This window comes from Aquila chrysaetos, chromosome 17 (assembly GCF_900496995.4).
Source record: "Aquila chrysaetos chrysaetos chromosome 17, bAquChr1.4, whole genome shotgun sequence".
Classification (NCBI taxonomy): Eukaryota; Metazoa; Chordata; class Aves; order Accipitriformes; family Accipitridae; genus Aquila; species Aquila chrysaetos.
In genome coordinates, this window is record NC_044020.1 from 5,038,094 (window position 1) to 5,056,178 (window position 18,085).

General features: G+C 39.2%; 1 protein-coding gene across 2 annotated transcripts in view; it reads right to left on the reverse strand.

Moving 5' to 3' along the window:
- Positions 1-6,564: 6,564 nt before the first annotated feature.
- Positions 6,565-18,085, reverse strand: part of CRY1 (cryptochrome circadian regulator 1) — a 38,578-nt gene continuing 27,057 nt past the window's right edge. Inside the window, exons 5-14 of one of the 2 annotated variants that reach the window (XM_030040073.2) lie at positions 16,992-17,080; positions 16,193-16,333; positions 15,790-16,101; positions 13,165-13,316; positions 12,866-13,068; positions 11,959-12,060; positions 10,698-10,790; positions 9,462-9,533; positions 9,259-9,366; positions 6,565-7,221 (exon numbers count right to left, since the gene is read on the reverse strand). In XM_030040073.2, the coding sequence (XP_029895933.1) occupies positions 9,263-9,366; positions 9,462-9,533; positions 10,698-10,790; positions 11,959-12,060; positions 12,866-13,068; positions 13,165-13,316; positions 15,790-16,101; positions 16,193-16,333; positions 16,992-17,080 (1,268 nt within the window). In that variant the 3' untranslated portion in view covers positions 6,565-7,221; positions 9,259-9,262. The remainder of the gene's footprint in view (positions 7,222-9,258; positions 9,367-9,461; positions 9,534-10,697; positions 10,791-11,958; positions 12,061-12,865; positions 13,069-13,164; positions 13,317-15,789; positions 16,102-16,192; positions 16,334-16,991; positions 17,081-18,085) is intronic. The other variant, XM_030040074.2, reaches the window with a different exon arrangement.

Here is an 18,085-nt window from a genome sequence, read left to right on the forward strand (position 1 = left end):
GAATCTCTTTCCATTGTAAATATGCTCCATACGACGATGCCAGCTCTCGCAGGAGTGATAGTAAAACATAAATCATGCTAACTAGTAACAGGACCCACCAAACAATGCAAAATGCCTAGAAATTGAGGCTTGGCTCCACATGCAGAGAACTGTGTCTAAACTTGGAGCATTTGCTAGGGTGGCCAGAGGGGACACTCAAGGCTCTGCTCAGATCACGGGGAGGAGGACTTAAATATGGGACACAGTCTACACAGATAAACCCACACATCTGCCTATTTTGTTGCTAGCTCACTTACGGGGAGATTATAGGTGCTCGCTGTGTCTAACAGCCAAGGCCCAGGTAAAAGAGTACTAGTTTGAATTTGGTCATGAGCTACAGACCCACGGTACCTGTGTGAAAGGGGATACGTGCCTATCAGTTTCAGATGAGAAATAATATGCTCAAAACTGAGACTCTGACTACATTTTGCTGTCATTAATTATTTAGAAACCATCTAAATCTGGATTTGGATCCTGAGGTTGGGTATGCAAATTTGAAAGTCTTGGCATACAAAACATCTCCCAAGGCTTCACTTTTGTCACAATTTTCCACATACATTAATGAGAGCAGAAAGAGGAGAGCGACTTCTCTCGCCAATGCATACTCTACCTGCCCACTGATTCCAAGGGACGTGCACACACAGCCTGAAAATAAGCCCAGGATTTTCTGTTGGCAGTAGTAAACTGGAAATTAAATGAGGGTTCATCAAGCAGTGCTGTTGTGGTTTCAAAATTGCATTATTCTTTATCTGGATCCACAAATACACATTTGATTAGGGCTGTAAGCACATAACAAAATGCCTTGCAGTGCAAATGCTACACAGTCATAAAGATAACATTTCAATAATTTTTCTTCTATCTACAGACTTCATTACTTTGGGTGACGTTTTGTGGCATGGAGCATAAAACTGTAATAAGTCTTTCAGATACTACCTTCAAACACGCACTAAGGTAATTTTTCCTTTATGAATTGTGAGTTAATTTTTTTTACATGTCTACTCAACACTTTTGTCCTTAAAGCAGAAGATTAAACCAGTGCTTTCCAAAGTGTGACCATTTACAGGGTCTAAGTCTTGTCTGGAGCCTGCAAAGAGCCCTGTTAATGCCAGCTGTCCCCCCGTGAGCCAGCTGTTTACTGAGGCCCAGGCAGCTACAAAGAATTAAGGAATTGTCCTGAGTTCTCCCTGCGGTGACTTGGACTACAGCAGTGCAGGCCCGGCAACTCTGCCCGACTGCAAGGTGCGTGCTGCCCTGCAAATGGCTTTTGTTGCACAGCCCCTCAGCTCGATGCTCCCCATGTTACCCAAGAGCCAAGCTGGATGACATAGCTATCGAGCTTTACTGAAACATTTGGTAAGCACCCAACACCATAGCCTCGATAAGCACCTAAAATCACAGCTTGTTCAGCCTCAACACAAGTGCGGTGCAGAGAAAAAGCCTCTCATGAGCTCCAGCTTCTCAGGCAGAAGTCTAGCAACAGGAGCCATGGCAGAGGAGGGGTCCCCTCATCAGTAAGCGCTGTAATTAGTAGCATTTGATGTCACAAACAAAATCAAGGCCCAACTGCGCTAACTGCAAAGAAATACACACATGCAAGTACTTTGCACGAGGTCAGCTGCTTTCTTAGGCACCTGGCCATGCTTTGCTGAGCTGGCTGAGCGCACGAGGGGGACGCTGAAGCACCCGGTGCTACCCTGTAACGCTCTTCCCTGGAGGGGCTGATAGTAGGACTGGGATCAAACCCATCACAATCCCCAAACACTTGGAAACCAAAGCCATATGCACTGTAAACATTTCAGAAAATTGTAATGTTGTGTAATACCTAAAATACCTGCAATGGATCATTTCTTCCCCTTCTCGCCCCCGCAAAAAAGGCTTATGTTATTTAAGGACTAATTATCCAGTTAGTCAAGACACAACGGATGCTAAATTTATCCATGCACCCTCATCTGCCAATGCACTTCCACTTCTTACCTGATTTTTTGCTTCTTTCCTTCAGCTGGCTACTTACCTTATGCTGTCCATTTAATTTTCCTTCTTCCCTCTCTAAGGTTTCTGTAAAATCCTTCCTTACTTCCACCATCTTTCTTCCATCCATTTGCCAAGCTTCCCTGAAATCCCCTGCTCTCGTGTGCACAGCAGTCACCCCGAGGTCTGAATGCAACATTAATGACATTTGCCGGGGCAAGCTGTTACTCAGAGCAGTGCGCTCTGTTTCTACCTGCCACCAGGTAAAGAAAGATGACTTTGCTTAAAAATATTCCTAGTTTGGATGGGGTAAAAGGCACTTGAGAAACACGTATAACCCAGGTAATTAAAGACCTTGCCATGACCACATGGTCTGAAGCTCTAGAAAGCTAAACAGACCTGAAGAAAATCCTCCCTCTCTGTAATTGCTGCCTATAAATTGCTCTTTTATTAATTATTTATGTGTTTACCAGCTACTCCCAGTTAGAATAATCACAGCTAACAAGATTATTATCTTGCGCTAAGTGTAATTAGCAGAGATAAGAAAATCAGAGAAAAATATAATTTACCTGGCATTAGGTGCACAAGCTTCCACTAACCACAGGTCCTCAGATGTGATCCCGCACATTAGCTGCACTTCAGCATTTTGCAGCTCTTTTGTAAGAGTTTTGGATTGTGAAATTTGCACTAAGACCTCTTGCAAGCAAGCAAAGCGACAGCATCCCAAAGAGAGAAGCTGCTTCTGGGTATCTTTTCCATTTTCTTTTCTGCATCTTCCATCTTTCTGTTCTGCAGGAGATTTTGTAAAAAATACTGAAATCAACTCTATTTGCATTTTTTTATTTAATATTGAATTAATTTTGCATTTGCGGTGCACACAATTCAAAACGCGGAGCTTAGATCCCCTGAAATCAACATTAAAATTATCTCTCTATGTCTGCTTAAGATTTCCCTGGGCTTTTTGGATCAATGTAAATTTCCCCTCTACCCAGAAACGTTCACCGCCTTTGAAATTTTGAATTTCTGGAAAAAAACTGCAATAAACAACTGAGCTGAAAGCTGACGTAATGGCTTAAGTGTGAGAATTTTGTTTGTTTGGTCCTTTAAGGGAGGGAATTCTTGCCCAAACACCATTTTTCTATTGGAAATAAGGAGCACAAACAAGAGAGAGGAGGGTCTCTTTCTATCCTCCTCCTTCTTCTAATCTAATCTAATCTAATCTAATCTAAAACAAAGCAGAAGAACAAGGCTACCAAGCAAGGGCTTGTGCACAGAGGCCTCAGGAATGGGCAGAGACTTACCTGAGGCTGTTTAGCAGGTCTGTGGTAGAGCAGAGGCAAGAACCCAAATTTCAGGGGTCCCTGTGCTCTGTCACAGGGCTCCGTGCCCCGGTCACAAGGGTCCCTGGGGGACAGAGACAGCCCAGGAAATGTTTCGGGTAGGTAAAAGCTTGACTACGTTTTCAAAGGCCAGTTTTTAAGTAATCTCTAGGCAAAGTGTATTTAAAAAGAGACTGTATGTTTATGCAGGCAAGCACACGGGGCAGCGCTCCCAAAAAGCAACTTTTAGAGTCATAGATTCAGTTTCTGATTTGGAAACACAGGGTAGCTCTACAGCAATTTCTACTCATCTCCCCTTCCCCAGCTGCAGGCAGAATATCTTGCATGACCAAAGAGCCGGTTTCTCCCTTCTCAAAACCAAAGTTCTCGCTCAAGGGGAGGCTTAAACTCCCGTGAGAAGATGACCTTGTACTTTTGGGTTTTTTTTTTTTTTTTTTTTCCTCCACAGGCCCTGCTCCGCTCCCTGCCCGGAGGCGAGAAGGCTGCGCCCCGGCGAACCACCTCCCCCCCCCCGCTCCCCGTCTCCCGGCCCCGCTCTCACAGCACCATCTACAGACCGAGAGCGAGAGAGCGGCGGGGAGAGCCGGGCGAGCCGGGAGCGGGAACGGGGGGGGAGAGGGGCCTTCCCCCCGCTGCTCCCCGCGGCAGGGGAAGGGAGGCCGCGCTGTGAGGGAAGCGCCGGAAAGGCGGGAAACGCCTCAGCCGGTCGGGACGCTGTGAGGGCAGCTGAGACCGGACGCACGTCGTGTCACTGTGCTGAAGGGCTGCAGGCAGGGAACACGCGTGCTCCTCCGGGCGCCTAACCTCCTTATGGCTTTGTCTTTTTTTCCTGCCGTCTCATACCCAAAAAAGCGACCGAGCCCAAACTACCTGTAAATACAGGGGATGCGATTCTCCAGGCGTTTGTGGACGGCTGCAGCAAGCGGTGCCGTGCTGGAAGCCAGGCTTCAGACCACCACGGGCACCCAGCTTCGTCTGCAAACTGACTTTTCCTGACAAGGTGGAGAAGCAGTGAACACGTGCCGGTATCACCGCTCGCTGCTGCTCCGTGCTCCCACCAAGTACAGACAGGATTTCTAAGTTACGGGAAGGTTCATGCAAATGCCGCTTTTCTTCAACCGAAACCAGTCAACTATGTCGCTAAGCCCAGCATAAAACTAATTTCTGATTTTGAACTGACAGGTCCTTCTCCGCATTCCAAGTTACCCCAGGATCCCCTCTGCCAGCCCTTCGCAGGTTTGCTCTCAGCGTGATTCCTTCCGTTCCCCTCCTCTCTGCAACCCCTGTAACCAGGTACCACCAGTACGAGACAGCCTGTGCAAGCTCCTTTGGAAACACTCAGTTCCTGAAGGCTTAAAAGACACTTGAAGTTTATTTTTCATCACAAATAATCAACTACAGTTGTCCCTCGGCACTTCCAGAACACATTTTTCTGGGGTTTGGTTTCCAAAAAGCCTGAGTCTGCAACACTCCTCTGCCCATCCCCTACCAGTCAGGGAAGGGCCAGCTAAATCCCTTGGGAACCAAGCTTTCTCAAGGAATACTTTAAGCTCCATTTCTGGAGGAGAGGTCTAATAGGAAACAATATCCTGGCCCTTATCCATACTGGGTTTATAACACACATCTGACTCCTCTCTGAAAAATCACACGGGGGTAGTGGGGGCGGGTGGAGAAAACCTCTGCATGTTACAAGAATTTTGGTCAACTTTTCTGTGCACCCAAAGACTCAGCCTTTTTTATTTGTTTTTGTGGTCAGAGCAAGTACTAGTGGGAGGGAAGAATATGAAGCAAAGGACCTTTATAAACCCACTGCTACTCAGAAGGCAACTTCTCCCCTCTCTCACACTAACCTACTTACAGACCATTTCTTCTACTGCAGTCCTGACACCAGAACCCATTCAAGCCAGCACACAAGTGAAACAGCGTCTTCATCACATTTTCCTTTGCTAACCCAAGGACTTGCCTACACCAAGATGACAAATCCTCCTTTTTGCATTTAAGGAGGGGGGAATTAACTTACCATAGAAATTAACTCCTTGGGAAATTTTTTTTCAACTATTGAACTTCCAGACTGGTTGGGGGAAAGGGGGTATTTAAGCACATGTTCTTACCTTGATGAAGTTTCTCTGTGGGAGTTTCATAGCCTATTCATTCAAAAAAGCTAGGTGGAGTGTTTCATTTAGATAGTATGATTTCTTTTTAGTGTAAGTCACCATAAAAAACCCCAGTATGATCTTGTCTTGACAGAATAAAACACCTCCTAAGACAGTGTAGGCCTATAGTCCATGTGTGTCCCTAGGAAACATCTCCATTCTACTTGGACTGACCTGTGAAAAATACTTAGCATCTGCTTCTCCATTCTCACCATTGAGATTTTTTCTTCAAGATCAGTCAAAGATTCTCTGCCTCAGGACAGTAAGCATGCCTATACTTTCTTAGAAGTACTTCTAATTTTGCTGTTGTATCCAAATCTGTATGCAGAAATATTTACATTAACCATTATCTAAAATCTAGGAACAGGCAAAACCACAGTTTATTCTGCAGCAAGTGCCCTGCTGCTTATGTTGCCAACCCATAAATCTAGTCTGAATTTTAAACTGACACACAGAAGTGCCCCATGACTGGAAGTCACTCATGTGATACTAAGAACAAGATAATAATTAACTCCTCCCACATGAGAATGGATTTGTGCACACACTCAAGTAGGTAACTGACCTAGTTATATGTAAATGGAGTAATTCAGACTGCTTCTTCAGAGATCTTAATGGTCTGAAAAAACATTTACATACAACTTATCTAAACATTTGAGACAGTACTGACTGAGTAGTCAGCAAACCCGACCTGTTTTTAGAAATCAACATCCTCCAAGAGCAGCAAATTAGCTGCAGTACAGGAAAGACTACCAGGCTATCAAGCAAGTTGGAATTACAGCAAAAAAAGACCCCCTAGATTTTGAAGAAACACTTAATACATTGGTGAAAGACATTTGATGGTAAGAATACATACGTGCATGCATGCTATTTCAACAAAAAGACCTGAATAATTTGGGTAGTGTTTTGCTTCAGTATCATGAAACTTGCAGTGAAAGGTAATATAGTTCACTGTTTGTTGCTTCCAGATCAAGTCCAAAAACTGTATTTCCCCTTTTTCCTGAAACAGTTTTGTTTGGAAATACATACCAGAGCAATAGCGTACACAAAAGACAGACATAGGTATCTATATATACAATTTTCTTTTATTAACAAGGTATGTCATTACTGAACAAGGCAACTGGGAAATACAAGGACTGGACATACACATGAAAATTTTACAGCTTGACAAAAAATTGGCATATGACTTATATACAGATGTGATTAATAAAGGTTACAACTCTACTGTATTTGATTAGACACAGTCCTAAGCACTTATAATATGAAAATATGAAGTTGATCATACAGAGGTCAAGTTCTGGAATCTAAAATAACAATTTTAAAACTTCAAAACCTTCTATCTCCATCCATTTTACAGAACATCACTACAGCTTTTCCTACTACCATATACATGAAAGATTATCAAAAATATATCGATGGGTCTATCACTAACCATGAATGTTTGTATTTACATTAAGTTAGCAAATTCTTCACCAAATACTTTATATACAAAACTCAATTTGCCCTTTGTGAAAGAGTCATTAAAAAGTTAAAAACCATAGAAATGCCAGTTAGAAATAATGCATTCCAAAAATTGGACTTGTTTACAACTGAGAAAAATTTGAAAATAATTTATGAAAAAGTACATAATTTTAGTACATGTACTCTCACAACACTTTAGTTCCAATACAGAGTAGCACGAATTTTGTCCTGTGTGTTGAGTGGTATCTTCTCTTCCAATAGCGCTGCAAGAAAAAAGAAAACAAATTATTCTTAAGCAGTTTGTCCTGAGTCTTTGAAGAAGGCAGCAGAAATAATCAAGGGACCAAGATTCTTTTCCCCCTTCTCAGTGCAGGAAGCCCTGACCCCATTTGTATTGGCCCAAATACTCAGAATTCTTATTTCTTACTCCTTAGAGGCTAAAAGGGGAAGGAAAAAAAAAAAAAAAAAAAGAAAACAAAAGAGAAACCCAACAGCCTCCATACTTTAGTACTATTCAGAAGGCGCACATCCTTTTGCCAGCAGTGTTTTTGAGTATGATCTTGACTGATTTTTGTATTTGACTATAATGCTTTTGCAGCATGCTTTGAACACCCCTAACAAAATCAGTCTTCTCTGCCAAACTAGAAACCCCTCCAACCTGTCTCTCAATTGAAAAAGAGCTTAGACAGGAACCAGACGTTCGCTCTGCAGGCACTTCTTCTACACAGACACGAGCACCTAAGGAATTCTGCAATACAAAACATGGATGCTGAATGAATCTACACATACTAAGGATTAGACAGCTACTGAAACACGGACTCTCTTGGGATTATGTTCCACTCAGGCCCATCCGAGTACCAGAAATCAGTTTGAGAATACAGAAGCACAGTTTACAGTGCTTCCAGTATGTGAGAAAATAGCAGATGGATCAATCGCTAAGGTCTCAGCTCACTTCAAGTGACAGGCATTATGGAAACAATGCTGTGGTTCTTCACCAAATCAAATCAGTACAACACAATTGTTCATAATGCACCACAATAACTTTGTCAAAGTGCTGACACCACATAACAAGCAAAATTAGATCTTGTTGTCAAATCCAAATGAAGTGGATTGAATTTCCCTTTTTATCTCTAGAGATGCTGAATGCATCTTCTATGCTTGCTGTATGAATCTCCATCTTCCAATTCCTTCAAAGTCTTTCCATGTGCTATTATCTCGCCTGTGTGCTATTCTTACTTATTCTTCAAACTCCATAAGGACCAACTCTTAAATTTGTTTTTTGTAAAAGATAAGGATGGAATGACATCTCAATTGCCTTTCATCTATGCAGCTACACTCCTAGTCTTGAAATCTTGTCCCCTCTTGTTTCAGACAGCCCTCTATTCCTTGGCTTTCCTCCTAAGTAATTACTCTTGTCTTTCAAGTCATCTTCCTTATTCCTTTCAAATCAAGTTCACTGGGGGAAGGGATATAACATCTTTGGCCTTCTCTTTTCTCTACCCTGTTCCTAAGTAACTTTATCCAAAACACAAAATCCAGTTACCTTCTCTATTTTGATGATTTCACACACATCAAACTCTTTCTTCAATTTACTGCTTCTCTCTACACATCTCCACACCTGTTCATGTATACCTATCTAGCAATGCCTCCTTCTCCAAATTCAAGTACTTTTCACCACAGCTTTTCTTGACAAACTTCAGCAATCTGAGCATCCTGCTTCAGTTACAGACCAATGACAAACGCTCAAGTCTTCAAATCTTTCTTGTCCCTACATCTTTACATGCAATTAACTACATCAGCATTTTGCAGGTTTTCTGCAGTCCCTCTCTAAAACATGTTCTGCTTAGTCCACTTGTATGCCTATAACTCTAATCCAGGCCCTGAGCCTTTCCTTTTAAGTTGTGTTAGTCTTCTGATTCAGGTCACCATACATTCACACAAACAGTGCTGCTGGCACAACTTAAGATGAGATGTGGGAGCAGAGAGTAACTGAAGCTACATAAGCAGCTCTGCTAATGTAAGTGAAACGACAGTTTATCCATCTCCCTTTCATTAACACCTTGATCTCTGTCTGATAATCTTCAGTCTGGTTCTATTTTTATAACTACTTCATATCTCATACTTTGCAAACTCTCTAGAGCCAGGATTTTGTATTGTTTGTACAGTACCTGGAACTGAAATATTTACAGCAATAATTCAGGATCTTTCGCATTGCAGTGATGTGAATGTTATCATAGACATAAAATCTGTACAGGAATTTACTCATTAACAGGGTAACTTTAAGGTGTCTCAGATCTTACCAGTTTAATTTGTGCTCTGTCGCTGGACTTTTGGTCCAACGCTCTGAGTTTCTTCTTCTGGATTTGGGCGTTTCCCTGCACTAATGCCAGTACCAAGGGCCGTTCTTCCTGATAATTTAAAACCAGTATTTACATTAAGATTCTATTGCACCTTTATATATTCAGGAAAAGCTTTTCAGTTTTTTTGTTGTTCTTTAAATTACCTGCTTGCAATAAGTGTGATTGCTGATTGTCTCCATGAGCATAGTGTAAGATACTACTTGCTTGACAGTAACCTGTTCAGATACAGTAGATATTTATTAAATAAAATTTAGAACTGCAAGCAAGTGTACAACTACATTCTTTACAACAACAAAAAGGAGCCAATTGAATTATTTTCCATCATCAAGAAAAATCCTGCCAGAAACCATACTGAATGCAGAAGAGTTCTTATGCAAAAAAAAAAAAAAAAAAAGGGCTTCATGGCAGTCTACAGCAGTTAAATATATATGCACTTATCCACACACAGTGAACAATATTAAGTGCATACATATTTATGCATTATATTTGCAACAAGCAGAATGTTTGTATATCCAAACGCTTTAATTCCAAGTTGTTATAAATTTTAACATTTGTTCTGCCAAGTCTCCTCATCCTTTTTATTATTCTGTTATAGCAATACTAGTGAATCCTTAGCATAACTAAGCTGTGGAAAAAAAAAAAAGCAAGTAAAAGAAAGATGCAGACTATTTTCTGGTTCATGTAAACTATCCACCTTGACACTGAGCGCCCTGCATGAATAGTGCAAATTAGCAAAAGCAGTAGCAAGGTTTCTTTTTCTGGTCAGTTGTGTTATGTTCTAGATGCTTAAATAAAACTCAGATTACAGTCTTTCATGATCAGTAAACACACAACCTCTGTTAGCACCGCAAAGAAACAAACAGTTGTGCTAAATTTGATTGCAACTTTGATCTATCACAAACCACAGATTAAGTTTCTGTATAGTTACAGTAACAAAAATTTGCCTCCACAATATGAGAATATCCACACAAAACTGTGGAAATTGATTATATATGGAAAGAGTGGTAGTGAAATCAGGGAAAAGATGACATGCAAGTTTTGCTATCAAATACACAAAGTGAACGTTTTTCTTTCAGTATCTTTCATTTAAAGTAACCTAGGAAAACGTTTATTACTTTTTGTTTAGTCACACTTGTGATCCCTCCCACTCAAAACATACAAATATCATTCTAGATGAGTATTTTCGAGATAAAAGTGACAAGACAAGCAAGTTCACTATAAGAAATAACTTTTATGTTTCAAGAACAGAAACAAGGCCAGTTCAAGTTGTAGACAGCAGCTGTCACCAAAAATCTATCCATGTTATTTTGATGTTTTGTCTGTTTTTCCATAGTCGCAAGGATTTGGAGATCCTCTACAGACAGGCACTGCCATAATACCTTGCTGCTGAATTCCACTTGCTCCTGTATGAGAGTCTCCCAGGGCACATGGCTGAACAACTGTATGACCATCACCAGTTCCCAGCTGAGCTCCTGGAGAGGCAGGAAAAAGACTTAAACGTAACAGAAGATACAATTCCAGTTCTGGAATTTAAAATGTTGGGGTTTTCCCCCCCTCTTCAAGAGGAGAGCTTTGACTGTGGCTTGCTTCAACCCCACCCCCCCCCCAACCCACCTCAGAACATGTCCAAAGCTCTAATGCTTTAGTCTTTCCAAATTCAGATGAATACACAGTAACCTTCTACAAAATGAATACATTTTTGATGTGAAGAGTGTAAGTACATGTATGCACTTTTAAGTATACATTTTAAGGAGAAAAGAGTGCACATAATGTTAATTTTTTAAACTAAGCCCTTCCTGTCTTCTAAATCTCTGAACTTAAAAAGAAAAAAAAGCTCAAGCACCCAGCTTTAAGGGGTCTAGACTTTAATTCTTCAAGAGGAACTATACTGGCTGAGAATAAGGTCCATCTTCCTCCACGATCTGCTTCTAACCTTGACTAAAGCCTAAGGAGAACACAAACCCAGTAAATTTCCAGTTCTGCTGTATCCTTTTACAATGAGGAGTCCAAGGTGTATGTAGTATTCGAGAAGTTGATGCACTATGGATTTACACAATGTTAATACTGTTTTTATTTTTCTCTTAGCAACTAGTTAATGCTAGTCTTTGTATGTTACAATAAGAATGTTAATAGTCTAATTTTTATCAAAACTGTATAAATTCTATATTAAATTCTTTCAGACACTGTCCACCATATTATTGTTGACATTATGGTAGAATTAAATTCCAGTAAGCAATCTAATGCCAGCATTAGAAAACTTTAAAAATTAACAGTTCTGACTTGAAAATTCACAAATCACTCATCACAAATATCAGGATGCTTGTAGACTTCAAGAAGAAAATCACAATCAAATGCTTTTGAAATCAAACTGTTTGATACACGTTAATAAGTAATTTTCAGGGGGAAAAAAAAAAACCACGTTAAAGAATTCTTACACATTTGAGATAAAAAAAATAACTAAAGATGTCTATACACAAATACTACCAAACTTAGTGAATAAATTTGAAAGTGTTTGTGACTTGCACTGAAAACTGTCTTGTGAAAACAGTTCTTTCTTATAATATGTAATGCTAAGGGCATTATAAAAAGTTCATGCAGTTCAGTTCCAATAATTCTATGTATTGAAAGAATTTGACTGACCTCCTGTACTACCACAACCAGAAATGCTTTCTCCTGGTGAATAGCCCATTAGGCCACCATTTCCATTTCCATTTGGATTAGAAGGCACTGTTGCAAGAAGACCTAAGCAAAGAAATAAAATATATAGCCATAAAAAAAAAAGACAGGGAAAAAAAAAAAAAAGAGATTTAAGTGTAGCATGCTTTTTTCCTCATGGTAGCTAATTCTCCACCCTCATCCTGACTGGTTTACCTTTTAACAGGAGAACATCTCTCTATCTTGCCTACTTCTGGGATCTTGCCAAGTAATTTTAGTTCACAATTATTTAACAAGCATTTCCTACATAACGTTCTGCATAACTTTTCCAATATTCATTAGTTACAGGTATTCGCTACATTCCATTGAAGTAGAACGCAATGATTCAATATCCAGTATCTGAACATACTGACTGCTTACACCTTCCTGAGCAATACAAGCACATGTAGTTTACTTCTTGGAGCAAAGGGGACAGTCTTTCCTAAATAGGAAGAATGCTACCAGAGGTTGCATTGCTCTCTCTTTGAGCAACAGCATTTGCAAATGCAAATACAGTATGATTTAAGATATGAACCACATTAATTTTCTAATCACTGGTATTAAAATCTATCTGTACAAGAGTATCAGAACATACAGAAGACCCAGTTTAACAAAAAAACTTCCAAAAACCCACAGAAAAAATTTTCCAGGTAAGATTTGGAAAGAGGCACTCCACTCAACTCTTTCTTCCCTTTCTTGATTACATCTAATTTTTTCATTTATTTGGATACACAACCCTGGTCACCACACTGAGCTCACACCTGATTACACCACTGCTATGGGACAAAATTACTAATTGCTAGAAGGTGAGAGAAGTTTTCGAATAAATAAAGCCAACAGCCTATAACCATACCCAGTCCTCGGTATCGTGAAAGCTGCTGGTAGATTTGTTTCATCCTCTCAATATTCAGACGGCTTGCCTCTGCATGATTTACCATTGGTTTGGGATAATTAACTCCTATCATACATTTTGCAGCCTTCTGGACGCTCTCTGGGGCATTCCATGGATCATAGATGTATTTTGCAGGGAAACCTCTAAGTACTGGCAAATAACGTCTTAAAAAAAAAATTAAAAGGTCATTTTGAGTATAAAGCCACTTGACAGTTTAAGCAACATCCAGGAATCGCTGAAATTTCTGGATTATGAGTTACCTGATATAATCCCCATTTGGGTCAGTTCTTCTGCCAAAACCCACTGGACAGTAGCAGTGAAAAAACTGCTGGAAGAAGGAACTACAGGATAGCCACATCCAGCTTCCAGCATTCACACTCCAATCTGCGTCAAGTAAGAGCTCTTCAAAGACCTTAAGAAATTAAAGCAACAAGTTAGTCTGAACATGGCACACCTTAGAGACATCTACTTTTTCAGGAATTGTTCCAAGTTCCTGATTTCAGCAGCAGAAACCCAGCTCTTCAACATAGCAACACTCTTTCTTAACTGGCAACATTCACAGAATGCTCAGTATGCAATTGCAAATACTTACCTAAATGCCAAACTCAAGAACAAAAGTGTGATAGCCTGTCTGGCTTTTACCTTGTAAAAAACCTTGTAGACATCTCAAAGCTACAACCAAAAAGTTACACATTCTTGCATAAATACATCCTTAAAAAAAATAAATCCCCAAAGGATGGCTGAAGCCTGACCGCTTGCAAGTGGCATTTGTTGCTTTCAAAGAGTTGCTTCATCACATTACAACTGAGTAAGTTTTGCAAACTTCCAGAAAACAGAGAACATACAAAGCACATTTCAAACTCAAACTGTCGGTCTGAATATCTCAACTTGCGCAGCACCTTTCACTATGCAAGGAGTCCCACGAGGAGAATTCAAGACTTCAGGGTAGCAAAAACATTCAGAAGTTGTATTCCTGAAGGCCAACAGTTAATCTAGTAAGTCACAGTTTTGAGGATGCACACTTAAATTCCTGGAGGTATATGAACCACCAAGCATGCTGAAGAATGGTGGGACAGATAATGAACTCTGGTCTGAAGACAAAAAGTCTTCTCTGGTAATTGCTACCTCTATTATATAAAAAATAACCCATGAGGAAATTGAAGATTTATGAAGGTTTTACTTTAAATCTGGAGCTCAATAGTTGCAAAACATTAAAGTTGCCAGCATTGATTGTTTTTTCATTATTAACACAGACAATGCTAACTTGTATAAAAAGAAGTTTCTCTGCTCAGTCAGATCACTAGCAATACAGGCTAACAACAAATAAAGAGAAGCCTTATTCTTTGAAGAAGAACATTCAAGTACCTTTTATAAAAAGGGTGCACTGAGAAGTAGTTTTCAAAACAGATACTTAATAGATATTTTTGAAAGTTCTGATTTTCCTTTCAAACTTGCATTGTCTCCAAACGTTCCAAAGAAACCACCACCTTTCTTCAAGCCAACACTAAAACTTAACATCTTACTACTGCCACCCATCTTCAACTAATATTATTTGAATATGAATTCTAAATAAGGTAATACCATTAAACAAGAATATCTCTCTACATATATTCAATAAGGCATTCATTCTACAGCATACACTGAATAAGTGTTACAAAAGTATCTTTGTCTAAATATCTGCAACTATTTGGAAAAAAAGAAAAGGCTGTTTTGAAAAAATAAGATTTATCTTAAAACACTTTTAAAAAAACATTTTAAATAGAAGGTGACTAATAATGGTACAAAATCTTTAGATGAACATTAAGTGTTAGCACACAACTGTTCCACTAGATGCTGCCATGTAATAAGACTTAGGAAAGAACAGCACCATGGAAGGCCAGATTAACTTTTGCTAGCTACAGATGTATGAATTAAACATGCTTCCACTGCAAAAGTCTGGGCCCTCCACATACCTGTATTATTTCAAAAGTAAGAACAAATTGGCATTTATGTGTAATATACAGCTTTGTTGTTTGGCTGAGTTACTTATGTATGTGCATCTTCAATGTCTTTATCTATGAACTGTAAAAGGAAAATTCCTAAAGCAGCTTACGTTGTTTTGTAACCAAGACTTTTTTTTTTTTTAAAGGAAAGGTGTTTGCTTAGAACTGTTAAGAAAGGTGAAATTTTGTAAGATTATATACATATATAAATATGAGATCACAATCCTGATAGCAAGTAAATTCTTTTTTAGATTTCAAAACTAAAAAACTATTTTTAAAATGAATTATGATTGCTCCGTAAAAGATGTGATACCCTTCTAAAAGTATAAAACTGATTCAAAGGCTGAGATTAAATTATTCTATTCTTTTCTTTAAAAGACTGGAATTTCTAATTTGATCTTCAGCATCTCTTGGATACTTGTATAGAAATGAATTGCACTGAAACTTCAGCCAAACCATGTTGTCCATACTCACACTTCTACCGTTGGATGAAAGGACAGAAACTGCTGAAAGGACATTCTCAGCTTTTACTTTTCTCCCTTTAATTTCTATGGTGCTTTCCCTTCGCAGGGAAGCAGATGCGAGATGTGAACAGAAACTGTTCACACAGTAGGACTGGAATGAAATTTCAATTACAAGAGCAATCCATGTTTATTTGCCAAAATTTAGGAAGAAATCTCAAATTTAAAAGAACTGCAGACCTATTTTGACTACAAGAAACTCTAATATTCCAATAAAAGGGGGCATTGCACAGGCAAAACTTCAGCACCACGGGTTTATCAGAAGCGATTTCATTTTCATTTAAGTTTTAAAATTCAACTTACACCACACAGTAACAATTCTAGAATGACTAATTGAAACTTTAACAGGCACTTTAAGAAATTCAAGAGTTAGAAAAAATACCTTCATTCCTTCTTCCCAGCTAATCCAGAGGTCACCTCGAGTCAAAAAGCATGCTACAGCATGCCGGGCTAAATGATGAATCCAACCTTCTTGACGAAGCTGCGTCATAATCGCATCAATCCAAGGAAAACCTGTCCTGCCTTCTGCCCATTTGGCCAAAGCCTCAGGATTCTTATCCCATGGAATTTGTACACAGATAGGATTCCCCTCCATTTTATCAAACCGTGGATTGTTAGTCGCCGCTGTGTAGAAAAATTCACGCCATAACAGCTGGCCATAGAGGGAGAGGGGAGGGGAGCTGTTCTTTTTTACCTGATCATTAAAGGAAAATATTTTATTAGGCGAAGAAGGCGGCAAAAATCATGGCATCTAAGAGGTGTAGCTGACTACATAGAAATCGTACCTTTTTGTACAGATCCGTTAACTTGAAATAAAAGAGACGACAGGACAAACAGCCAAAGCGGAGGTAGGGACTAAGCCCTGTAGGGCTTGCCAGAAGGGAATTTGCATTCATTCGTGGTCTTTCAAAGTTTGCTACCCAAGCCTTAAAAGAACAAAACCAAAAACAAACCACACAGCAATATCAGACTACAGGCTAGGTAGCAACATAAAGGGAGAAATCACTCACTGCCTATAACTGAATCCAGACATTGGACAGATGATCACGTTAGCTACGATATCTAGGGGTTCCTTTTGAATCAGCGGAATCTAGAAGGCGATTTGCCTCAATGCAGAAGGCATGTACTGTCTTCTAGAACTACCTATCCCTTCCTTTTAAATACAGGGGAAACCTAGACAACTAGCAATATGTTAGCTTTTAGAGGAATTCCCCTTCAGAGTTCTAAAAAGTATGTTTCAAGTAGAATTACCTCCAAAGAAAAAACAATTACATTTTTTGGAGTAGAAAATAGTATACTATTTTCTCTAAAGTATATAGACTAAAGTCTCTAAAGTAAAGACTCTAAAGTATATAGTATACAGACTTTCTCTAAAATTCAAATTAAAGACAACCTGCTATCTCCTTTTAAAAGTAAGAAACAGCAACTTGATTTACATCATTTTATCAAGGCCCTGAGTTCAAGTTTGCATTTTTGATTATTTTTTTTCTCTTTTAAATGACTTGCCCAATTCCTTTTACATTTCATTGCAAAGAGCAACTATGTTTCCCAGATATGTCCAACTTGTGAAGATTTGAAACATACCTTTCGTTCTAAATGTCTTTCCAATCGCGTGAGAGCTTCTGTTTCTCCCCCTGGCCATACTGCAGAAGGCAGACCATCTGTGTCAAAACCTGAAAAACAAATTGAAACAAGGAAATTCCTTGTTTGCTTATACTGTAGGTCAACAAAATTCTAGCATGTTGATACTTGACTACATTTTATTGTATCTTGAGAATAACCCTAAGTTGGACACACAGCAAAAGTACAAGTTTTAAAACAGTATGCAACCAAGTCTTATCAAAGCTTATTCAATACCTCTAACTTGCAGCAAAATCCACTTTTTACTTTTACATTTACATTAATTTACATTACAAGTTTTACATGCTGAATGGTCTTACTTCAATTCCACTTCTTCTGTTTTTTTTTGCACAAAGTGACCTTTCTATCATTTTCCAAATTATTTTCAAGTTCTCAGCTCTATGTGGGCTATCCCAAAACAACAACTTTTTTCTTTTTTTTAAATTACTACTAAGAAGCAACAATTGCTATTGTAATCTACAGAATGTCTAAAAACTTCTTCCATCAAGTTAAAAGCATGAGTGCCATCTTCAGAACATTCCTAGGTTTCATTAACCTTGACTTAAATAACAGATGGGCATTATTGTCAATCTGATGATAAACACATACTTGAGCTGCAAAAGAAAGATGAAAAGAAGGTAACAAGATTTCTTCTACACCCCCACACCTCCCCCAAGATTGTTCACCAGGTGCACAAGATAACATGTCTGCCTGTAGTTTAACCACTGTATGGAAAGATCTTCTCTTCTTAAGAAGGCTTTAAAAGCAAGGCCTGTTGTATGAAGAGTTCAAATGGACTAGACGGAGCAGCCAGAGGTTAGCCAAAATCTGTCCAGACCCTTTTGTTAGCAATTTGGAGGTCACACCACATTTGCTTGTATTTCATGGTGGGGGGAACAGGAAAGGGGGGGAGGGATTCACAGCACAATAACTTGATAGTATTTCTTAAAATTATAGAAACGTAAGACTTTTCTGGTCCCCCCCCAACCTAAGAAGCTTCTAAAATAATTATTTGCCTTATTATTATCATCTTTTTTTGGCATTGCAACACTACAGGT